This window comes from Etheostoma cragini, chromosome 17 (genome assembly GCF_013103735.1).
Source record: "Etheostoma cragini isolate CJK2018 chromosome 17, CSU_Ecrag_1.0, whole genome shotgun sequence".
Taxonomy (NCBI): domain Eukaryota; kingdom Metazoa; phylum Chordata; class Actinopteri; order Perciformes; family Percidae; genus Etheostoma; species Etheostoma cragini.
The window spans coordinates 13,755,345-13,781,552 of NC_048423.1; the positions used below are offsets into that span (position 1 = coordinate 13,755,345).

The 26,208-nt window shown below is 38.9% G+C and overlaps 1 protein-coding gene across 14 annotated transcripts in view; it reads left to right on the forward strand.

The window, feature by feature from the left end:
* The window catches only part of adgrb3 (adhesion G protein-coupled receptor B3), a 109,689-nt gene that overhangs the window by 47,261 nt on the left and 36,220 nt on the right, over positions 1–26,208 (forward strand). For 8 of the 14 annotated variants that reach the window (XM_034897735.1, XM_034897738.1, XM_034897739.1 and 5 more), the window contains exons 3-12: positions 884–994; positions 3,458–3,619; positions 9,159–9,323; positions 10,097–10,261; positions 12,027–12,191; positions 12,722–12,823; positions 17,785–17,891; positions 18,814–19,011; positions 20,768–20,836; positions 24,160–24,268. In XM_034897735.1, the coding sequence (XP_034753626.1) occupies positions 884–994; positions 3,458–3,619; positions 9,159–9,323; positions 10,097–10,261; positions 12,027–12,191; positions 12,722–12,823; positions 17,785–17,891; positions 18,814–19,011; positions 20,768–20,836; positions 24,160–24,268 (1,353 nt within the window). The remainder of the gene's footprint in view (positions 1–883; positions 995–3,457; positions 3,620–9,158; positions 9,324–10,096; positions 10,262–12,026; positions 12,192–12,721; positions 12,824–17,784; positions 17,892–18,813; positions 19,012–20,767; positions 20,837–24,159; positions 24,269–26,208) is intronic. The other 6 variants (XM_034897731.1, XM_034897732.1, XM_034897727.1 and 3 more) reach the window with 4 other exon arrangements.

Here is a 26,208-nt window from a genome sequence, read left to right on the forward strand (position 1 = left end):
CCCCCCCCCCCCCCAGGCAGGTCAGTCTTTCTTCTGCTGTAGGGAATACAGGAAACTAAAAACTACAAACTACATTAGAAGTGATGATTTAAACATTCTGTCTATCAATGGCTGATGCAATGTATAATGTACTAACATAAGCTATGTGTGAATTTGTTGTTGATGCATTACCTGCATTGCCTATTTGCAGAGATATAATCATCTCATTAGGACCACACTGCCAAAAATGATGCAACTTTTTAATGATGATGCAAATTCTAACCAAATGCAATACTGTAAGCATTACTTTTCTCAGTGTGGTTTCAGAACATTGTAATCATTGTCTCTTTGTCCCATTATGGGAAACAAAGAGGGCATGCATTGAAAATGAATACAGCTCAGAATACATTTGTCTAATTTAACAAAAGGCTCACAATATTTTGGACTGGGTAATCCAAAAGGAAATCCTGCAAAGATGACAAACTGTTGAGGAAACTGTGGATCAATAGCATGTTATGTCCATGACCCCCTCCTCTGTGGCTTTCTGATGGCTTACACATTTTTACTTTCATTTTCTTTTTTTTTTCCTTTTCGGGACATGCAGGACGGTAGGAAGGGAGGGAGGGAGGGAGGGAGGGAGGGAGGGAAGGAGGGAGCTGGTCTTAGAGTCTTAAAAAAATGCTGTGAGTTTATTTGCATGTTTGCTATGTGTCTACGTTGTGCTTTCAAACTCAATTAATACTTCCAACTCACCCAAATTAAATACAAACTTGTGTGGTCTTTGTTTCTAGCCATGTACTGCAGTTGCTTCGAACATTTTGAAAAACAGTATGTAATAAGCTTTTGTTCTCAGAAAATAATGTTTAAGCCTAGCTTTCATATGAACCTCTATTTTGTCCCATAGAATATGGAATGATCGGAGAGCATACAGTAAAAAGTCAGCGGCCAAGATCAGTTCATGACACAAAGGCCCTGCAGGAGCAAGCTGAATCTGCTAAATTTATGGCACAAACTGGTAATACCGTAGTTATGTTTCTTCACTTTATTTTGTTAACTAAACTTAATTTCATCATGCATGCTCTCTCTTGTACTGCACATTTTAAGTGGAAATGTTTTGCATTATTATTTTTTCAAACTCATTCTCTATTGCCACATGAAGTAGGAAGATAAACGTCCCATTTTCCAACGAGTATTTACTTTGAATATAGAACATAATTGGGTTTTGTGGCTCTGTTTGTTTTATTGTGACATAGCGACTTGACAAGTGGATTACTCATACTATATTCATAGAACATTAATTAAACGGCAGTTTAAAACTAAGGTCCTGATGTAGTTAATCATTTCCTCCAAGGCATGATAAATGAAATGTCATTCGATGAAAAATCAAACCCTTCAGCCAAATATGAAAAACATACTGAAAAAGTTGAACTGATAGATGCCGCCCTAGAGATACAATGAGGCTCTGCTGTTTAATCAAGTGTAGCATCCAATAAATTAAAAAACTGAAATAATCTAAATTCATAATTACATTTACAGCCTACCAATTTAGCAATTGTAATAAATTCAGAAATTTCTGAAATAAGTCACAATATTATAGCCTTATAACCTTAATTTGGCTTTCATTATTTAGTTTTTTGCACTTTTCTTTTCAGTGGGTGGGTTAAGATCTAGCTGAGATTTTATTTTTTATTCTTCATTTTGAATTTTGGGAAATGTTATGATTTTTTCATGTGTTGTTACATTTAAATTCCTATCATTGTTTAAAAAAACGCCTTTCATTACCATTTTAATTTGCGACACACCATACAAACATACCGGTACTAACATATGCTCATTAACACCTCTCCATTTTACACATGCCGTAGGTATGTTGTTTCCCTGTTGAGTCACATCACTGTGCTTTTTTGTTTCTCATTCTCACACAATTTACTCTCCCTCTACTGCCTCATTTAACAAATTGATCCACCTTTCAGTCTATTTTATGATCTGCAAAAACTAAGGGCAGTGTTTGGATCCCTATTTGGCTGAATCTATGTTCCCTTTATACTAAATGTTGAGATACTACATTAAAGCATAAACTTCTCAAACTTCTAATATGATTTGATGACTTCCAATGACATAAATGTATTCAGAGCTGCAATTGAAAGAATTCCTCTTTGTAATAAATAATTTTCTAATGCGTAAAACCTCAAAGAAAATGAATACTTCATCTGAGGGTTTAACATAATCAAACATCAATTATTTGGGGACTACTCTGACGCAGGGATTTCACTTGTCATCAAATAATTTATTCTTTTTTCAATTAGGCTACCATGGCTCTGGAAATCACAGCCCACTGCCTCATCATAATATACAGCTTGATTTAGCTTTTCATGGCGTTTTGATAGTTGACCCTTTTGGACAATGATGATTGAAAGGCTGAATGCTTGAATGTTTCTTGTTATTAATCTTTATAATTTAACTCAAAAATTATCTTAAGATAAATGTAACAACTATAATCTTTATCTTTACTAATCTGCTACCAAACAATATGTGTGATTATTTAATTATTTTATTTGAGATAAACTATGTCAAAGTCTGCTTGCCAAAACCTCAATTTAGGTTCAAAGACCTGGACAATAGAAACATATTCCATTCTCATTCTTTGGTTAAATTGGTCCCTTCCTTCTGGGCATTCACAATTAAGTCTGCTTTTAGCCACATTCAAACACATGAGAATGGCTGTGATCTGCTGAATAAAACCAGCTAACTTTCTCATTTTCCTCCACCCCTAGGAGTTAACAGGTGGAGATGGATTTGAAAATTATTTTGTCTAAAACACAGAATTCGCTCCACTGTTGTCAAGGAAACTAGATAGTTTGCTGCAGTGCAAGGGGATCCATCTCTCCAACCTCTTTCTGAACTAACACCCATTAAATTCCATTTTATTTTCTCAGATGTCTTTCGTGCATGTCACCATGTTCTTACAAAATTTGCTTTGTTTATGGTCTCACTTTGTTTAAGCATATTATTGGATTTCATAGAAATGCATGACTTATTTTTGTTAAGGATGAAGTTGAACAGATGTAACCATAATGTCTACGATTACTTTTCTATAACCATAACTATGCCTTCATGGTGATCTTTGCATAAAGGCACATTTAAATTTGTAGTAAAAAAAATGATTAGCTTACACATCTCTTCAACACTATCAAGACCATTGTTAATGCTAATACTCTCTATGATTGCAAAACACTTTATTGTGCTGCATACAAATGCAATCACTCGTCTGAAGAATAACACTGCCTATTCAGTATCAAAGATCACAATAAGGTAGTTGAGACTGTACAATAGTGTTTTTAGAAATCTTAAAGACCCCACGTCACCACAACGTGACTCATGTTGCCCCCCCCACCCACTTGACTCAACCCTGCCCACCCCGCTCTTGCCCAAGGACCATATTGCTGCATTTAACTAGTGTCACCCTTCTCCCACACAGGTGAATCAGGTGCAGAGGAGTGGTCCCAGTGGAGCTCATGCTCTGTAACTTGCGGGCAAGGGTCGCAGGTGCGAACAAGAACATGTGTCACACCATACGGAACACACTGCAGCGGCCCTTTAAGAGAATCAAGGGTTTGCAATAACACTGCCCCTTGTCCAGGTAGTGTTAGCAGCAGATTCTTGAATATCAATGTTTCACTCATTTGTTGTTTATACGAGGAAATGTGTTACTGTGTTTTAACAAACTTTTCAATGTGTCTATTTAAGAATGTATTTTTATTGCAGTTATTACAATTAATCTAATGCTTTCTTTTTTTGGGTGTTATTTTGTGAATGTGTTTTTTTCATGATCACATTTTTGTTTTCCATTTCATATAACTGTAAGCAATTCATCAGCATTGAAAGGGTTTAAATACATGTGGTTCTGAATGGAGCTTGGGGAGCAGTAGATCCTGATATGTTGTCAGCTTCATTTTCTTGAAGGTCAGTCGAGCATTTCAAAATAACTTGGCAGGGCTTCTTCAAACACGCTGTAAGGCATTTCTTCCTCAACCCATAGTGGCAAGGCAGATGAGTCACAGGCAGTCAGGTATCAGCATCAGATGCTTTTCTGACTGGTGATTGCAGAGCGCTATTGTTTGTCTGTATGCGACTGGTAGGAGAGCGTGTCGTTCTAAACAAGTCGTTGCCATCATTCATTTTTGGGATTGTTTACACAGACAAATATGTTGATTTAGTAATGAGATTCTGAACTCGTGTTTAGTCAAGGTATTTTATGGTGATTTTAATGGAGTGCTTCCGTGTCTGCATCGTAAACTCTTAGGTTGTTTTTGGTGATAAAAAATACTGCAAGTTGCATCCTCTACCATTCTGATCTATGATGTACTGTACTTCATTTTTAGATGTGGCATGAGGAAGTTGGCAGGTTTCAAAAGGGTCACTTTCTTACTGTGTGTGGACATTAAGAGCTAGAAAGAGAATGAGTCATTTCTTGGTGTGACTCCTCTACAGTTAGGCCATCAGTTTTTTGCTTCGAAAGCATTAAAGCCCCTATTTTTCAAAAGCTACTCAGCCCAATTCCATGTATAAGCATTCATTAGCATGAAGAACAATTATTAATTTAGAACTAGAACCTACAGAGCTGCTCATTTGAATTCATTATTGACCTTGATTCATCTGAAGACATGCAGACATTCGGCGTCTCATGGCTAATTGTGGATCCAGAACTTTCTTTCACATAATAATGCGGAAACACTTATCACCAAATAACTGGGCCATGAAACTGTACTCTAAATGAAACTCTAAAGCAATTTCAACTTTCTACTCAAGAGTAAGACAACGTTTTCTTTTCATTTTTAGAAAAAAAGGAGAGGGAGAGTGTTTTTAACTTCTAAAAGGTCACTATTCGTAATTTATTGTATTGTTTAATCGTTTCTTTAAGTAGATCATATCAAATACACTGAACTTAAATTGCATTTCTTGTAATATCTGAAAAATAATGTTTTGCGCTTCACTTACTTACATTAAAAACTTAGCAATGGGAAAACAGAAATTATTTTTCCAAGTCATCCCAAAATGGAGCTGATACAACAACCAGTGATACTACTGATACAAACAAATCTCAACTGGTATGGTGCCACATGAAACACAGGCTATATCTTATATTCCAAAAAACAGACATATCAATTCACTGTCTTCAAACCGTGAATAGAATGCCAAGGTTGAAAGATACCTAAGAATTAGAGTGTACAATTACAGGACATGTTACAGCCTAAAAGTAGCCCTACCTTGAAGTCACCATCGCTGAAAACATCAACATCATCGATGAACAATGGCAGGCACTGCAGGCTTACATCAAGCACGTTGTTAAAAATCTGGGCCTGCATACAAGTTGTGATGCCGCTCATCCAACAAAATACATCTGCCAAAAATACAAGAACACATGCAGTTCACAAAATATTATTTTTAATTTACCTGAGTCATCCCATTTTTTTAACACAAACCAACAGAACCATTTTTTTTTATTTTTTATTTTAAATTCTGGTGTAAAATCAGGTATTCAGCAGAAGTAAGCACAGTCATTTCTGACATTCAGACATTACTAGATTTCCTTCCAGTGCCAGCATTCAGAGCCAACACAAAAGCAGTTGTATACTGTAGCACAGAATATAGCATAAGGTTGGTTTCACCATTCAGTATCAGATAATTCTCTCAATTTTTCAACATAACACTCTATGTCCTCATTAAAACTATAACGTTACAGCAAGTAGTAGTATTACATATGTCTTAACACAAATGTCACAATGTGTGATTTGGTTGGGTGGGGGTACAGGGGAGTTCTACATTTTTATTTCGACTTAAGGCACCAGTAAGAAGGCTCTTGATAAGGCGCTAGCTTATTTTATCTTGCTATCAACATGTGAGAAAGTGTTGTCTGTTTACTATGCTACTGAACCGCACTGCCATCGAAAACTGTCAGAAACACATAAAAGTGCCATACCTTTGAGTTTGGAAGGGATGTTGTTCTCTCATTTTAGCAAGCACGGCTAGCTAAGCTATTTCTCAGACTCGTACATAACGTTATCCATGTGGTTCGTTGAATAGCAAAGTAATAGTAGCAGTAGCGCTAGTAAACAACGCGCCACTTGACCGACATGCATGCGCAGATACGTGTGCATCCGTCCTACTTTACAGGATGCGAATGCATCCCGAAGATTGTAAAATAAGATGCAACCGCGGATTTATTTCAAAATAAAACTTCGTAAGCTGTGCCAATTGCGGTGAAGTAATGTCGGCCAAGTGAAATAAATGTTTCTTGTATTTGTTTTTTTTCTACGAGAGTAGAGTTCTGTGGTCTAAAGGAGCTGGAGTGTGGCTGTCAGTGGGGAAACATTACATTGGTTGTGGTTGTATCATTTGTTGACAAATTATAGATAAAACAACGTCAGGATATTAGACATAGCATAGATCTCAAACCCATAATAGCTTGAACATGCAAAAACATTATCGTTTTAATTTAGAAAATAATATTGTGATTGATGTAGCCAGCTGAAAAAAACATGTTTTTGCCTCCAATTAATGGAAGTTTCTGTTTTATCTGTAGGCTACAAGAAAACAAGCTAACTTGTTTGGTATGCACAATGTGATGTGTTTACTTACAATAAACAGAGGGGAAACTGGGCAATTGGCACAATAAGCAATAGTGTCAATGGAAACAAAGCATTCATTAGCAGAAAACACTGGGAGGTTCAGTCTACAAAATGCTACTTTATTGCCAACTTGATCATGAAGACAAAGCCTCATTTATTATAAAGAACTATTTCAGTACTTTAGAAAAAAAATCACAGTGTGCCAGACACTACGCCTAGCCTACCATGAATAATCAGTGCAAATCAAAGACAAATAAAGACTGGAAGAAGTTCTGCCAGACATTTTCTGTTGACACTTTCATGTAGAAGATTCAATGTTGACAATGAGTCAGCGTCTATAAATATTCAAATTTTGAATTGCAACTTCATGATAAGTATGGATTTGATTGGATTTATGAAACTAGCTCTAACAGTTCTGTGAAAAAAAAGGCCTATTGCATGGCAAATACAGTTAGGCACAAGAGGAAGGCTTACAAGTTAAAAAGTTAAAACCTCACTGGAATGACCTGAATTAATGAACTAAATCCCAGTTTAGCACAAATTAATGAAAACATTCTTCGCAATTGCATTTGCTTTGTCCACCATCCTGTACTGGTCCAAGAATTTCCCCTCTACCACGATTGCACACAGCCAGTTCATTGAAACACACAAAGAAGAGGAATCCTATTCCATCACTGCTACAGTAGCTTTTGGTGACTGCCTGCTTTGAACTTGAAATGTTCAAAGTAAATGCTTTGGCCACCACGGCCACCATTTTTAGCAAAAAGAAGGCCAGAGCAGGGACAGGCGGTAGCTCCGCCTCATGGCCAACCATCGGCATGATCCCAAGATCCCACGGCTCTACAACTAATCCTGAGATCCAACTATTACTGCGGGAACCTCAAGCCTGTGCACAATCTGTGGATAGTGAACCCTCTGAAAAGGAACATATTCCACGTAGACAAAGTAGTCATACATACTGTACATTTCCAAGGCCTTACAATCCCATTTGTTATCAACAGATTATAATAATAAAACACCAGATATATTCAGTGTACTGCCAATCTCCATACATTAGTTGTTTAATAACTTTAGTTAATTAAATAATTAAAATAATTACATTTATTTTGAGCATCAGTCTTATATCGCCTGAAAATGTAAAACAGCTGCATCCACATCAGCCTGTTGTTTCTATTGCAGGTTATGCCATTGTAGCTGATAGAAAACAAGGATTTTTGCAGCTGTAATGTGTGTGTGCAGTCTGATTTTGTTTTGATGCAATTTCTTGCCCCTTGAAGTTCATTTTTAAGCCTTCAAATCTGTCAGTAAATGCACTTTATTGCTGGGATCAAGAAGCGAGCAGTTGCTTTACAAACTAACAGTAGAGGTTAAACATCTAGATTTGGAGTGTGTTCATCATTTAATATCACTGTGTGAATATTAAGGAAGACTGCAACTGCTGGGAAGAGACAGGGGCGTTCTTTACTTCTGTCTAGGTCCCAGAGGGCCATGTGTCCACCTCCAAAGTAAAACTTTAAGCAAAAAGCTAATGTCCTATGCAGAGTTATAAAGCCTTGCCATTTGTCCACCAGAAGCCAGTTAAACTTACATGCAAACCAAGATGATGCCTTTATTAAGCATTTATTTCAAAATATGCATTTTGATAGAGAGCTGAGGAAAACAACACATTTATCAAAAGGATTATCTACTATTGTGATGATTGTGCTTGACAATGATCTGCATTGTTGTTAAATAGAATGGGGAAATAACAAAAATGATACAAAACGTAAAGCATGCCAAAATAATCCTTTAAATTAAAGTTTTTTTAAATAACTTTGTGTTTGTTCAAAGCTCAAGAGTTTGATAATGAGACATCTTACAGGTGATGTTTTTAATTAGTTTAATAATTTATGTTTTGAATATTTTGCTAGTGGTGGCAGTATATGTCCCAAGTGTCCAAAAATAACACATGCCACATGAGATTTTGAGTTGTTTTAATTAAAAGAAGCCTTTGAAAAATGTCTCTGTGAGTTTCTCAGGCATATACAGTACATCTAATGAGGAAACACATTTTTGATACATTTTGAATTTGGCCTGATATTCAGTCGGATTTTCCATTTCATTACCAATCGTGAAATGTGGGATAGTTACAGAGGTCTGGAACCAGGTTACGGGCTGTCTGCTTTGTGTATAACCATGATTAGTATGTTGGTGGAACGACATATTTGCTGAACCATTGTCAGCCCACATTAACCTGAAGGTCCACAGTTTTTAGATTCCTTGTCAGACTTGAGAAACTGTAACACTGTTGCTGCTCCTCAACTTGATTTATCATATTCTATGCCTTTGTGGCTGCATGAAGCATTGTTAGTGGAGTAGCATTTAATATTATTGTGTTAAATGTTCCACAGTGTCTGTGTGCTCAGTGTTTCATTCACATTAGTTTTGTTGCTGATTATTTTTGATTGATTTTATTTTATGTATGACTCACTGCAGTTTGTTGTGGGTTTGTTTATGCTATAGCAGAGACAGGGGTGTTGATTAGGCCTGACACCTTTTCTGTGCCCGCAGTACACGGTGTATGGGAAGAGTGGTCACCGTGGAGCCTGTGCTCATTCACATGTGGCCGAGGTCACCGCACTAGGACTAGGATGTGTGCCCCTCCCCAGCATGGAGGCAGGGCCTGTGACGGACCTGAGACCCAGACTAAGCTTTGCAACATAGCCCTATGCCCAGGTATCATCTGTCAGCTCTCTAAATATATTCCAATATTAACAATTATCCCTGCGGGCATGATGAGGAGAGTAATGCAAAAGGTAAATGCTCATAAACTCATTTAAAAAGATGAATCATTGAGACAGAAAGGAGTTTACCTTACACACATGTACATGTGTATAATACTTAATCATTACAGTACTGCAAAGGTGAGTAAAAAACTGAATGGCAGCCCAGTTTGTGGTGCATTTAAAGTAAAAGGGCTTTCACCATAATGCGGTTTAGGCAACCCTGTTGAGAGTCAATGCTGTAATACTGACGTCAAAATCACTTACCCCGCAATTGCCTGTGAATGCTAAGCAGATTAGTGATGATGAGTTTTTCCACACAGTAAATGTTAGCTTTGCTCTGGTAACTGACTCAGTGAAAACCAGTCACTCTCAGATGCTTTCCCTCTGCCCAGACAGGGAATATGGAAGGCAGCTAAAAAAGATCCCGCTATTTGTGCCTTTGGCATTTTAACAGCCTAAATTGTAACATTAAGGCATCCTACAAAAGCACTTTTATGTTTTATTCTCCTTTTGCCTTCAGCTATGTTGGCGAATTTTAACCAGATTAGGAAACCAGCAGTAAAATTATCCAAAACCTACAAAGACTCATGTCATTTTTTTTGCATGTTTTTTTGGCTTTAAATCTGAGAGAGAATAGTGATCTGAATATATCCTCCAATTTCTGTCTGCCCTCTTTTTCCCTTCACATGGGACATGCGTGTTGGGTTGTGGTTGGTGCCTCAGTGGACGGACAGTGGCAGGAGTGGAGCTCTTGGAGCGATTGCTCGGTGACCTGTGCCAATGGCACTCAGCAGAGGACCAGGCAGTGCTCAGCGGCCGCCCATGGGGGATCTGAGTGTCGCGGTCACTGGGCAGAAAGCAGAGAGTGCCATAATCCTGACTGCACAGGTAAAATCCTGAGCATCTTAATTCTATATCCGCTTTGATGTCTAAATTTGAAATCATGATTTAAAATGGGGGAACAGAGAGACTAGAAGCAGCCTGTCCCATATTGTATCATCACAACCATGAGTTGGCCTACTATAATCATTACTATCAACTTTAGATACAGTATGCAGTCTGATTTTACTGAGCTGTTACACTCTTTCTGTTGCGTACTGAAAACCTCCGCCGCTAGACTCAGCTATGCTGTAAAAATCAAGACTAATGTTTGAGACCATGCTCTACCAATTGGATTTGTAAAATCCATTCAGATATTACTGCATGCTTTTTTACAAAACTCAGGGTTAGCTGTCCAAACTGTCTGTCTGTCTGTCAACATCATAGATGTATTAGAGGCTCAAAGATGTCAGCTTAGTGGTCTCCATCAAGCTTTGAATTGTCTGATCATGTGAAGGGCCTGAGCACTCTTATAATCTCCTGATGCAATTTTCACTGCAGCAGCCTAGAACAGCAGTTTTTTTCTGTATTTCACTGGTATGTGCGTGGCAAATAGATTCCTCTCAAATTTTTCAAAGTCAGTGGAAATCTTGCTCTCTTGGACCACTAAAATAATGCCATCTGCTTGTAAATGCGAATATGCAAGGGATGCTGTTGTTTGCCTCACCGTGAGATGACGCATTATACAATTTATTCGTTTAATGAGCCCTACCTGTTTAGCAATTCTTATTTGCATCCAAGGTGAGAGATCAAACCTAAGTGTGACTATACAGTCTAAGCCTTGATTTAACAAGTCAACACCGTGGCCATTACTGCTGGACGCATTGCCTTGCATTGCAGAACACAAAACAAGAGTTAATGGCAAAACCCAATAAAAGTTTGAGAAACCATCAAACACGTCTTTGAGTAATTTAACGTGCTGCAAGACTGCACATATTTTTTGAAAAACAAAGAAAGAAAAAAAACGGTTAAAATGACTGCAAAAGGCCTGTGCAGGGTTGGAATCCATGTTGTGTTTTAAAATTTTAAGAATTTCTCCAGGATTGTTGGCACATTGATTTCTTTGAAACACATCAACATGCATCTCTCCATTGAATCAGTTGCTCTCCTGTGGAGAAGATGCTTCAGTATTTACTGGGGTTTGATCAATGTCTTGCAGATAGTTTTAGCCAACAGGTCACAATGGTTTCTGTTTTGTCTCTCTTCCGGAAGAAATCCTGACAGAGGTTAGTTGTAGGACAAAAAAATTGCACCGCACGTGTGAAGAAGGGTTGTAATCGGAGGTTAAAAAGAAAGTGGAGTGTGTTTCCTGCTCGCAGGGTCTTGTACCTCTCCTTTCAGACAAGGGCATGTGATTTACTACATCGCTGAAGGGGAGCATCTGTTTTTTTGTGTAATGCACAATTTAGCAGTGTTCATTACAAGGGCATAAAACATGCTGCTGGTTTTTAAAACTTTAGCATAAATGCCTTTTAATATTGGCAAAGTGAGGCGAATAATCACCACTCAAAGAGCAGCTTCTTTAGTCATAAAACACACATTTTCCTGATTATTCAAAGCAATCTTGTTCATTTTTTGAATATTACCAACAAACTGCATCTACAAAACTGAATGCATGGATGGCAAAGGAAATAAATGTAATCAAAAATCAATAAAGCTTGAATGGCATACTATAACATTTGCATACAGTGATGTATTATTTTATGTGATATTCTTTTGATTTGTTTCTGCATCTGAGAGTATCTGTTTCTAACAGAGGATGATTCTGTTTTAGCTAACGGCCAGTGGAATCCTTGGGGTCCGTGGAGTGGCTGCTCCAAGTCCTGCGACGGCGGATGGCAGAGGCGAGTCCGCGTGTGTCAGGGGGCAGCAGTGACTGGGCAGCAGTGTGATGGCAATGGAGAGGAAGTCAGAAAGTGCAGTGACCAACGCTGTCCAGGTGAGCCAAAGGATATTAACACTTAAATCTGAGTGAAAGTAAGGAGATGGTCATCTCTGTGGAGTCAATGACGTGTTACATAACAATAATAGAACCTGAAGAGGCGATGCACATAAGCAGATACAGAGGAGGGATGAACTAGTATGAAGATATTCTCCTAAATTAAGTAATTGAAATACTGGTGAGACTCTGAGTTATGCAACAACTATCAAAGCTTAAATGATTTTAAAAAGTAATCTCCTTATGAAGTAAGTCTTAAACATAAAATCACTTGATACATCTATTCTCTGCAATAAAGAACACGGTATTCCAGTAGTGCCTACACAAAAAGGTTGTGATTAAAAAAGAGGGCACATTTTATCATCATCCTTAAGCTCATGTTCACCAACACTATTCTGCTTTGAACTCCTATATTACCATACCTTTCTATACGATATTTGTAATGTAATACGAAATTGTTGCATCATATTGGGAATCCTGAACAGCTCCCTGCATCAGCAAAGTCACTCTTGTACCATTTTGCTTTTCAGCGCCGTATGAGATTTGTCCCGAGGACTATGCAGTGTCAATGGTGTGGAGACGGACGCCTTCAGGAGAACTGGCTTTTAATAGATGCCCACCCAATGCCACAGGTAAGGGCATGAGCAATGAGTTTCATTTCTTGAATACTCTGTTATTATTACTGCCTGATTTTTAAATTGTATAGTTCGCACCTATGAAATTGGACTTAAATTCTTCTATTGTCATTGCCCGTCTTTGTCCTCTTAAGAAAATAAATAAAACGAGTGGTTGCCCCAGTAAAGGTGACAAAAATTGTAAAATACAATTTGTCATTGATTGATCTTACTTAAGGGCTGTGTGAAAAACACTGATAAGCCAGAAAGTAAAACTGTCACTTTATAATGGTAGTTACCCTACTATTGTACACTGTTTTTATAGCATCAGTGTGTGAATACACATCATAATTATAATAGTTATAAAAGTTACAAATCATGCTACATTATGAGGAATAATGCTAGGTTACTGCCACAACAATACAATACATTTACATTTTTAAAGTTGCTTGCCTAAAATCTCATCATGATAATAAAACTAAAAAATTGTGCCAAAATTGTGTTACTCCATCTGAGGAAAAAGTGCATATTCTTTTATCCCGTTTCCACAAGCAGTGATGTAACTCATGGCTACACCTATCATAACACAGCATATGCAGTGGATGGAAAAATGGTAACTGCGAATGTGAGCGCATTGTTGAAACCGCATGGAGGTCTTATTTATTAGGCAAAAGCTTTAATATGTGCACGGAGGAAGGAGCATTAGAGCAGAGGATGTGAGTTCTCAGACAGGGTGAGACAAACACTCGGATCTTGAAAAGAAGATAACACAGGGGAGAAAAAAGGGGAGAGGATGAAAAGGAATGCAACCTCTGTTAAAGCTGCAATGATACAGGTTGCCTTTGTTCTTGTTGAAGGTCAGTTTGCTAACAGACAGATAATAGGACAATGAAGCGCTGTTGGGTGCTAAAGTTACAGTTTTTTTTGACATGTTGAGCTGTTGTAAACATTTAAAAAGTCTAAGGGGTTCTGAATTGGCATTTCTTCCACAACCATAAAATAGCTAACTGGCAAACCAGATGTAGCTGCAAACGCGCCGTCATTCACAGATGGCTTACCTGCGGCAAAGTTACGCCTAGTGAGATTTACTAGCATGACATTAGCTTTCCGGCCTGACATTAGTTTTATGGCTTATAATGTTTGAAGGTATTTCCAACCCACAGTGAGGGCTTTTTGTTTTATTTTACTTTCTTTCTCCGTACAGTGTTGTTGAAAATGTAACACGTCTGCTGATTAAAGATTTCATTTTCACCAAGAAGTGTCAGATGTGTAAGAGGTGTCTTTAATAGCCACATTCAGGTCAATCAGTCAAGGTGAGACAGTTGGCACCAGCCAAACTAATTACAGTAGTGGTCTTTGCTGAGCAGCATCCTATATATATATTACTGTAATTATATTTGAAACAATTAATGATTCATTTATCCCACATTTGTTTTCATATATGCAACTGCTACAAGGGTTGCACTGGCTATGTAATACAGAGATCTATGCCATTATTGCAGTCTATGTACTCTTGGTTTTGTGATCAGGCAGTACGTCAACATTCTGGCATTTTACAACAAACCAGACTTGAGTTCTTTGTGTTAATCGGTGTTGGTTAGACACTGTAAATCTATATGGACAAGAATTCACACACGGGGCGCCATGTGACTTTACCAGTGAACCAGTACCTTTAATGCATTTGCAATAGAAGAAAAGAGTCCTAATTAAAGAATAAAATAACAAATAGCAGACATTTGTCACAGTGCCTCCCTGTTTCAAAGCCAGCACTGACCACTGGGGTAAAAAACTATGATATCCAACATTTCAGGTCAGTCAAGTTCATTTGTAAAGCCATTAATCACAGTTTCATTGTCAGAGGGTGTCACAAAGCCAACGTTATGGACCTATAAATGAAAACAACAACTCCCAACCTTTGACCTGTAATTGTATCTAGGTCAAATTCACAAAAACCTTAATGAGAAAAATGTGAAAAGAAACCAAAACGCCTCACAGACAGAGGTCATCCTTCCACAACAGTCAGCCAATGTAATGGCTGCTGAAAGCGGGTAAACAGGGGGGGGGGGGGCATCAGCACCTACTCAGCCATGGTCACTGTAGTCATCAAGGTCATCCCAGGAATGACACCCGGTACAGGGCCATCAGCAATGCCACGGTCATCATGGATGACAACTGCCACCAGAGGCAAGAAGGGAAGAAAAGTAGAGAGGATACACACACACAGCAGATGACTTTGTTCACTTTGAATCACTCAAACAACGGTTCCTTCAATGGTGTACACAGTACATTTACAGCAGACTACTGCTAGAACAAAACAAAAGCAGAAGAACAATTCCTTCTTAGGATGTATTTCATCTTTCCTGTAGTATTGTCATGCTGTACACCATTAAATAAAACTAAGTAACTAGTGTATTCTGATATTTTCTAAATGTCAAATACGCTGACTACCAGTAGTGAAATGTTATCTAGTACACTATTAATTTATTTCCCTTTTTAACATGCATTTTATTTCCTCCACGGACAAATGCAGTAACTAGCATCAGAAGAGATTTTGCGTGCAAAGGATATTATTTATGTGTATATTTAGGCTCTTGTTAACGTGTCTGTCTAATGAGAGCCCCAAATCTCAAGTATCAATTAAAGCAAAGTTTGAGTCACCCATCTGAGAGAGGCAGCAATTAAAGCCACGAAACCAAAAGCTATTAAATAAACTCTTCACAGGTTAATGTGGAGAGAAATGATCATGTACCCAACACATCAGGCACCATCCTTTAGAATGAATGAGGCAATTTTGTTTGATATTTAAGTCCATTCGTTGTCTTGATACTATTGGTGGTAGATGTTATAATGCAGGGTTTTGTTCACTAAAGTAAGGGATTCTAGTTGCTTTTCTATCAAAGGATGATATTTAAAACTCTAAGTCTTTAAAGGTCCTTCTTAGAGAGGGCTTTTAGACATGTCTTATCTGTAACTCCTTAGTCAGTAAACACTGTTTTAGATTCCCATCTTGGGAAGGATAGTTTAAATAAAAAGTATCCTTAAATGGTAGTCAAGTTGAAGATGCCTTGACGACGGGACAGCGACGGGTCAATCCCTTGGTGGAGTGCAGCCTCGAATTTTGATCACGTGCATCTCCACTGACCAATATTTCATACTCAACCTACTCTACATACATCACTGGTGATGCAAGGAGAGATGACAGATTGGTGCAGAATCACAGCAAAAGCCTCTTCTGCTCTTCTCTGACCTTGTGTGATCCCGCCAACGTTTAAATCTAAGCCAGGAGAGATCCAGCTCTGAATAAGTTTCATAGAAAAGTAAAGTGTAACATTTTGGATTTTTGTGTACTCTTAAGCAATGCTTGTGGGCATTTTCTTAGTATGAAATGGCAGTTAGTGTGATAGGCTTTATTTTGTACAGCTGATAAACCAAAACAATGATTAATGTTTTCTAATATCATGATTTTCCCCTGCAAAACTGTGTGTGTAAACAAAAAAGAATTAGCTCTGGTCCAGGCATTACACTTTCAAATGATTGTGGCCTTGGGCAATATGTGTCTTCCACTGCTGCTGAATTCACATTAAAATGACAACACAGTGTAACACTATAGGTTTAAGGTTATCAAACATCTTTAAAAAGTATTTCTGTAGCTCTTGATTCAAACTGCTCTTTAAAATCAACAAAAACAAGATTCTTGTCCGTTTGACCTGCTTTTACTGCTTGGTGTCTTTTTGCCAATTCTCACTTTAAGCAGACTCAATCTTTCTTGTGTAAAGTGACCTTTAGGGATGTCAGAGCAAAACTGAAGTGAATTCTTAATTTCTAGGTAGCAAGCCATCATAAAATAGACTTTTCTCGGTGTAACTGTCCTGAAAGACGATCAAATTACAATGTAAAAATGTTCTATTGCGTGGTGGCGACCTCACCAATGGGGGTCTGGATTATAAAGTAAATAAGGTAAAGTCAGTTTGGTGGGAGATAGATGCTCAGTGTGGTGGAAAGCTGTGGGCCTCTCCTGCTGCCCTCTGGGCTGTTTCACAGTGCTGCATGGTTGCTCCTGGGATATGGCAATGTTTGGTGTGCACTCACGGCTTCAGTGCATATCACCAGGTAGTAGCTGTGGAGAGGGTGGGCGTAGAAGGTGTGGTTTTGATCTTTCTCTGTCTGTGTGTGTTAGTGTGTGAAAGACAACCAGAGAGAAAAAGGGAGGGAGAGTGAGAGAGAGAGAGAGACAAGACAAGATAGATAAGGCTTTATGTGAAGCACAAACGCCAGGAGAAATGTTTTGTACAGTGGGAGTTTTTCTCAGGATGTCAAGCACCTGTGTTGGAGCGCCGGGGTGACGTGTGAAGTGCACTCCACCAGGTCGACAGCTGGGAAGGTGTGATGTTGGACCTCTATGTAGGATGTGTACGGCGATGTGGGTGGATGTTGGGTGGTTCTGCTACTTTGGGATCACTGTTTAAATGCCTGATAGCTATCACAGTTGAGCTGCTGCATCATACTTGAATAAGCCACTATAAGTTGTAACACAGCACACAGTACATACATTAAAAACCATGGGCCTGCTCTGCTGCTCCTGATCTAAAAACAGTTCTGTTCAAATACTGCAGCACTTTCCTTCCAGAAACCTCTCTCTCCCTCTTTCTATAATGTGCTTCAACTCCACTGCAAACTGTAATGGGGGGACATAAAATTTTGATGGTGAGTGATGGCAAACAGAACTGGACAAAAAGGGAAAAAGCTCTTATGAAAAGAATTAATCCCTCTGCCCTTCTCTCCTTTTTTGTCTGCCTCTCCTTTTCCTGTATCCAACTTCACCACTTCCATTTGCCCTTCATTTGCCTCTTCTTTGGTCTTAATCCTACAACTCACCCCCAACCCCCAACCCACGCCTACATCCTCATCTCCCCTCTCGTCATTTGCTCCCTTCCTCTTTTTCCTCTTCAAATCTGTCGCTGTCTCCTTCCCTTTCACAGGCACCACTAGTCGACGCTGCTCTTTGGATTACCGTGGTATGGCCTTCTGGGAGCAGCCCAGCTATGCTCGATGCATAACAAATGAATTCAGATACTTGCAGCAATCAGTAGGTGCAAAGTCAGCTTCCTCTCACAGCCTCTGTTTCCAATGCATCATAAATTACCTCCCCCGTATTTTCCCCGTCCCCCTCCTTCTTATCACACCATAGCCAAAGATTAAACACTTTTAATAGAGGAACAAATTAAAACGCAAACTTGCCATTTTTCTCTGTGTCATCGTTAAATCCTTTCAACTATTTGATTTAGAGTGTATGGAATGTTCTTATCCGTGTTTGTTTCGTTGCTTTAGCCCGATGCACTTTTGCACCGCCTTACTTGCACTTTACTGCGTTTTAAATAACATCCATTACAATACGTTTTGAGGGATCCTTAGTGAATAGAATCACCTTCTTTTTTTGAACCAAACCAACCTGGTGTAAACTCTATCTCTTTTATCCTTTTTCATCTCAAGATACATCTGGATCACCATAAAAATCAGTTCTTTTTAATTAAAGTTCAGGTCCATTTTAGAGAGCTTTATTGAATAACGTGTTGCCTTTACTCTGGAAACACAATAGCACTTCCACTAGAATAGGTGATTTTGGTAATCTTCCTTCACTGTTAAAAATAAAATAATTCAGCATAGCTGAGACAGCACATATAGCGCTGCACCTGTCAACGTGTATTCATGGACATAAAGGCTGTGCAATGATGTGAAATGTCATTTCACTGTGCAATTTCTGCCTAAATGTGTGTGTCTTCTGCTCCAGTTAACTCTTTTATTCATATTGGCTCATTTCAAAACATCCGTGAGGCAGAATACATTTCGGCATGGCTTAGATATAAGTGTCACATAAAGGGCCTTAGAGAGTGGAGTCTTTCTTTCTGATTTTTTTGCACTCCATTTAATCTAAATGTGTAGTTAAGCATGTGTCTCGCAAAAGCGGCAGAGCACACCGATGCTCCATGTTCTGTGTTCTCCTGTTTTTGGAGGTTCAGGGGCACCTTGCAAAGGGCCAGAGAATGCTGGCGGGGGATGGGATGTCCCAGGTCACAAAAAACTTGCTGGACCTCACCCAGAGGAGAAACTTCTACGCTGGTGACCTGCTGTCTTCCGTGGAAATCCTTCGCAACGTGACAGAGACCTTCAAGAGAGCCAGCTATGAGCCATCTTCAGATGATGTGCAAGTATGTAGACAATGGGTTTATAATAACACAAATGGATCTGTATGGTGGTGTAATGTATCTATTGTCACTAAATAATAACCTGGATAAGAGTTATGTTTGATGCATTACACTCAACACTTTCTGAAATACCAGAAAGACAGACAGCTCTATTGTATCGAGAGATCTCCTGATCTTAAGCTGGTTCAGCTCATCATGTTGGGGTTGACTGCAGTCTTGATCCTCTTTATGTCAATAGGATGATGGAGATTATACCAAAAGCTCCACCTCCATCCCCAATAACATAGTTTGTGTCCTCAGAGCCATGCCATTTTCAAAGATGCCCTTCTTAGGCCTCTTTGTGGTCTTTGTGCTCTCCTTTGAGCCTGTTTCAATGTGTCAGCTCATGCAGTGTTAGCTAAATGGGATGAAATAGAGAGCTAAATGGTTAGGAAGTACATTTTTTCTTGCTTTTTGATGGTAGCAAAGCTTATTTTGAATTTTGTATGTGTGCTAATGAAAAACGTAATTGTCCATTATAGGTCTTCAGCTTTGTTATTGTATCAAGCTTGTTCTTTTTGCTCTTTTGTATGGAGATGTATGTAGCGCCGGAAAATTAGATAAGTATAAGTCAGTATGTCCATGAGTTATTCTCTGAATGGAAGTACTAAAGATGAAAATGTTTACTGGATATTTTAAACAGCCCAAAATGCCCATTAGGTGTTATAGTTTAAATCACAAACAACCAAGACATCTAACAGTAGTAATGCCAGTGTCAGTGATTCTAGCTGCACGGCCGTGTTCGAGCATCTGTCAAATGTTACTTAAGGTTAGGAAGTAGGTAATTAAATCAACAAAATGTTGAACTCACCTAATTATACATGTCCAAAGTGCCGTGGTATTTACCACAAAATGTCAGGGATGCTCTTTTTATTTTTGTACTACTTTAATGCACATTTATCAACAATTTCCACTGGATGTAAGCTGCGTGGTCTGCTGCTAACACTCTGTAGGAATGAAACCCAAACGTGCTGCCCATGGACTGGCAAACATAGGGCCCATTTACCCAATTTCCCACCATAGAAAATCTATGAGATGAGGAAAGCATCCTGTCTTTGGCTATTATGAGAGCTCCATAGTGTGTGTGGGCAGACAGAAAAGCAGTCAGCCAGCCCACCCCCTCTGTGTGTCTCTGAGCTAATGCAGTGTTAAAGTGGGCACATTACCACCAGAGGGAGCATAAGCATTCAAGTAGAAAACAAGATAGCCTGTGTCAAGAGAGAGAACCACTCCCTCCGGCACATCGTAGACCAGATGAAATAACAAGGCTTAAGATCAGACAGGGGTCCTATTACTACTGCAGGCATGCACCCCTAGCAGACCCTGCTGCAGAAGAAGACAATCCACACAGCTGCTCACACATTCCCTTTCATCTTTCTTTCTGATTGCTGATTGTGCTTCTCTCCTCTAGCATTCAGTGTTTGCTGCAAGCTTCAGGGGGTTCAAGGTGTATTTTTGTCAGAGCTGATCCACAAATTTTATCTTTTCTCTGATGAAACTATCATGGTTTCAGTGTCAAATCTCATGGTGCTATTGTGTCCTGCAGGGACCGGCATTATTCTCATAAAGAAATTCCAGAGATGTTGGTTTATTGTCCATAACAGTCCTCTTTGAGTGCATAGTGTTTATGTGTCATGATTTTAAAAAACATCTTGCTGCAGTGCCCGTAATACTTGTGTGTGGGTGTGTTATTTATTTTTTCCTTTCATCTTTTCCACAGAACTTCTTTCAAATCATCAGCAACCTCTTGGAGGAGGAAAATAAGGAGAAATGGGAAGACGCACAAAAGGTAAGCACGTTACTGTGCACTTAGTAAACAATTGAGAGTGCTGAATGAATGTTGTGCAACTCAAAACAAATCGACTTAAAGCGTTTTTGAGGTTGCTGTGTCTGAATAGCAGAGATGAAGAGCAGTCAGGTTAGTGTTGAGATGATGTTATACTTACACATATCTTTGTGAGAGGTCATTGAGCAGGGATGACATCTGGCCTCATTTAGAAAGCTAGTTCCTCAAAGCTCCACTTGGTGGCAGCAGCACTGCCACAGAGACTGTCCAACCATTAACACTGCAGGACACACTCACTCCTGCACACACATTGTTTCACCCGGCTGATACAGATCACAGCAACCAGTGGGAACATCATTAGATCATTGCTTCAGTCGGATTTGATCATAGAAGCAAACAGTTTTGATGTTTTTTTTGCTTCTATCGCTTCTGATTCCCTGTCTGCCTTTCTCTGACATTGTAAGGCAGCTCAAAGTAGAATAATAAACATAGTTCCATCATCAAATTCAAATGTTGGGCCAACAGACTGCAGTACTGCAGTGAGGTATTGTGCTGTAGATCAAGATTTGAGTACAGAACAGTGCCCTTTGTCAGTATTGTCATCATCCACGGAGATTGGCTTCTGACTGAGTCCTCTGTTGGACACATTGCTGAGCTTAAGAGGTGGCAACTGTTGTTTTCAAAACTGCCACTGGTGTCTGAGACAACCTGAACTCTGAAATCACGTGCATCCAGACTCTGACAGAGATGCCATGTGCGATGACTGGGAGTCTGCAGAGGGCATCTGCTCTGTTGTCACCTTCATTGGTAAATTGACTTAAATTGGATATCACCTGCTCTGACACGTGAGGGGGGTGTCATAAAATCAGTCAGATGTATTTTTTTTCTGTTTCTCTCCACGCCTGACTTCAACTAAGATAGGAGAAAACAGGCAGTTCATACTCTGGCAGGAGTGCTAGTCCTGGTTGTCTCTACAGGCAGTAATTAGTTGTTTGTTCACTGCAGCTTTAGTTTGGCTGGCCGGTGAGAAGAGCTCACAAACAAGCAGTTTGGTCAGTAAGAATGCGTCAGAGATGGAGACAGACATATAGGAGGAAATATAAGACCAGAAAAAATGTATCTCTGTGATTGAACTCCCAGAAGAGATATGCGTTAATTAATTCTATCGTTATTAATGTGCCTGTCAAGGAGTGCTGCTTAGGTTTCGGCACTCCACCAAAAGGACAGCGGCTAAGTGACATTGGCTGATTTCAACAGATGATACTTGGACTTCACAGTTATCAATTCTTCTCCCCTGCTGGCTTTCTTGCATTAATGAGTGTTCCGAGCTCAGTTTCCATAGTTTTTGTCAGCACCCACACACTGCGCGCTGTGGACATTCAAAACACTCGCATGAAAAACCTCACTATGGGGTTTCACTGGCTGTAGAGTTGACTCTGTGCAGACATCACTATATATTCACCTCCTGTCACTGTTACCATGGCAAGGAAAGGAAGAGCTCTGTCTACAGAACCTCCACTGCAGCCATTTCCCTGCGCTGCCTTCACATCTCATGGTTGTCATGGAGACCAGCAGAATGAGCATGACTGCACTGTGCGTCAGGCATGCCGGAAGGGGCGACGTGATGTGTTTTTCTCCCGCTATGGCTTTCACTCTGCTGTGTCAGTGGCTCTCAACTTCAGCATCAGTGATCTGCTTGCCTGGCTTAGCAGCGGCACATGTAAAGGCATGTGCAAACACACAGAGCACAAGGTGTTAGCAATGAGGGACGTACCTGCCTCAGGTGTTTGTTGAATATCAAGAGTGAGGTATGAATTGCTGATGCCACTCAAAGGCCTTTCTAATTACCTGACATCACCATTGTGTGCTAACACATTTATGTCATTAACTCCTGCATTAATATTTGTAAAACATGACACATTTTGAAATTAAATCACGGAATTATTCAGTGTTGCTGATATTTTTTTGCGAGGGGCAAATGTATTGCTTAAATGTCTTCATGTGCTCCGTTTTTCAATCAGTTTTCTCAATATCCCAGTCAAAGGACAAAACTGGTGGCCCCCAAATTAAAGCCTCATATTAGATCTGACCTACCAACACTAGATTGGCAGCCGGGCCAGTGGTCCAATCTTTTGAAGGTCAATTATCGGATTAGTGTGCCTTTGATTTATCGACTTGGAGGAAGAGCTGACGGGACCTGCAGTGTGGCCGGTCGAGCTGTGGAGCTGTCCATGGTGCTGAATTCCTGCCTCTCACTAAGTGCTGCTGTTCATGATGCGTCACATGAACCAAGGCAATCAGCCTTGACTCGGCAGAGGCTTTCAGAAGAAGAGAAAACTGTGTATACAAACGCGGTGGTTATGGCTCTGTTGCTGATGTCCCACGGATGGTCCGAAAAGGACTGCAACGTCCATTACTTTCTAGATCATTTTGATCTATAAAGTATCAGAAAAGAATTATAAGTCCCATCACAATTTCCCAGAACTCCATGCTAAACATCACTGTACAAATAAGTTATTTTCTTCTACAACCAACACTCCAAAGGAAAAGAAAATACATTTTCAAATCTTCTCATTTGAAAAACTTGAACCAACAAATTATTTTTACTTTAAATACAACTTCAACAATCACTCATTTACCAAAATAGTTCAACTCTAGATTTTTAATCATCAATTATGTAATACTATCTGCAAAAAATATTATTGCAAAAACCTATTATTGCAAAACACAATACATTTTCACAATCTAAAATACGTATACCTACCGAAAAGGTGCCATGTCTAACAGACACCTGAGATCATTTGTACCATCAGATGTTGGGTTTATCAACAAATTACAGGTCATCTGCCATCCCTGCTCACGTCACAGAACTTTTTTCTTCTTTTTTAAGTATAGTGTACGTTTATTGATGTTCATATCTACTTACTATCCCATGTTTTCATGTGTTTTTGTGTGTGTGTGTGCTGCCTTTTGTGAACCAAATTGCCCCTCGGGGACATTAAAGACATTTCAATTCAATTCAATGTAACTCTGTGACCTTATGCAAATAAATTTCTTATTTCTCTTTCCTTCTACTCTAATTATTTTTCTTTTATTACCGCGTTACTGTTTACTTAGCTATCATCATTTTAAAAGTTGTGTTTTTACGTTCTTTACAGCTTCTGTGTTTCACTATATACCTCGAGTTTATTTCTAAAATGTAGTCATGATCTGCTTTTTTATTTGTTGTCTTTTTCTATTTTTATCTTATGCCCCGCACTCCCATCTACCGGTGATACCGACCGTTAAAATTGAAAATGTCTTCCTGTCTTTTTTATCTTGTACAGATCTATCCCGGAGCAGTGGAGCTCATGCAGGTCATAGAGGAATTCATCCACATCGTTGGATTGGGCATGAAGGATTTCCACAATGCCTATTTGATGACTGGAAACTTGGGTAAGAATTGGCTCACTTTTTGTCCTGGCCCACAGCCGCTGAGGTCGTTTTACCAGTTATTTCTGCATGACTTGGACACATAACCCCTGTGCTCTGCTTACTCCTTGTGTCAATTTCCCCACCATCATTAATTTAGGATAAATGGGGCGTAGAAAGGTTGGGGGTAAAATTACTGCTAATCGATAACGTTAATTAAAACTGAGCTTGTGGTCTTAATGTGCTAAATTCCTATGAAAACACTTAAGACTCAATCCAATATAAAGAGCGGACAAGAGGCAAGCTCTTTTTAATAGAGCTATAAAGAAGAAACACACATAGCACTCCTCAAATATGTGCTACGTCATACTCTATTAATATTTGAGGTTTTAAACGAGCTAAATATAATTGTGAAGTAATTTATAATTTTAAAGCAAATGGGTTTTGACTACAATTGCAAGTGCATACGATTGTTTTTACCTGCATTACATTATGTATTGTTTTCTTAACACACACATTTCAGTCATCCACAGTTTTGAAGTTTTGTTGAAATCATCAATTAAAATATTTCTCATATTTGAAAGTTGAAATAGTTATTCTTTGCAGCTATAATGAGCTTGACTCACTCATAAGGGTCCAGACTATAACTTCTCCTCTTTAAGAAAAAAAGAAGTGTCTAGGTATAAATCTTTGAACAATTTTTCTTTTTCGCTGATGTTCTCGGCGCTTCTTTTTGCTTCTGTTGCACAGCCTCTTCGATGATCTGAGGTCTCTGTGGCATTTCATGTCTTACTCAGCCATAAATGGTGTCTTACTGGAATGAAAATATAGAACTGCAGTCTTGATTTATTCATGCAAGTGATTTTGAGCATGTACAGCTGTGCTGCCGGGCAATTCGTCTGGAGGAGTGAGGTTTCTTCCTCGTATTCTTTACAATAGCTAACATTTGACCCACTTCAAGGAAAACTTTACACTCAGGGGCTGTTTGTTGTATGTGATTTGATGAATATGTAGCCCCCTTCCCCACCTCCCTCAAGAATAGCAAAACAAACATGGTGCAATGAATGCAACCATAAAAATGCCATTATGAAGCACCATGAGAAGCAAACTAAGTAATGGACGCTTAAAAAAATGAGGCTTGAATGCATTTCGTAATGCCAATCTTAAATGACTCATTCCACAGGCGTATATTTCTGTGCTCTTTTCCTGTTTTAAACTTCTTCTACTTTGGCTTAATGGCACACAATGGCATTGCCCCCTCTTTCTGCTTGAAAAAGCATTAACACATGACCTCTGCTTTATACGCGATATGCAATTTATTCTGTGAAACTGACTCTAAATTAACAGTTTTATCCAGTTTCATACAGATTACTTGAGCAGAATGCAATACTTGACTTTTATTGTGTTAGTCAGCCATATGACTGTTGAGCATCGGCTTAAATTTGTGAGACTGGGGATTAAACCGTGTCAGACATGATGCGACAGAAAATCTTTTGGTAAACATGGAGCGATGATGCAACTCAATTTTGTGTTTCATTCTTCTGCAGAAAGCAGTCACTCGCATGATCAGGGCCCATTCTTGAAGGAACATTTTGAAGTTTATTTTTTTGTCCTTTTCCACAAACCACATATATTTTTACCGTTGCTTCTTTTCCAAGCGTACCATAATTTTTTTAATTTCAAAATGTTTTTTTGTGTAGTTTCGTTAGTTTCTCTGTACAGTGTGATTTATGCTTTCTAAGTTATCAAAGTTGTGATGTATTGTTAAAAAAAATAATTTGCGTTAAAAAGACTTCACTGCACTGTGTAAGAGCAGCAGCCTAATTGTGATGGACAACCTGCAAGTTTATCTTCATATGTGTACTGGAATAATAAAACAGGGGCTGATTTATTAAAAATACAAACATCTACAATATTGTGGTATTATACATTGCAATTTATATAGTATGTATTTATTAATTGTG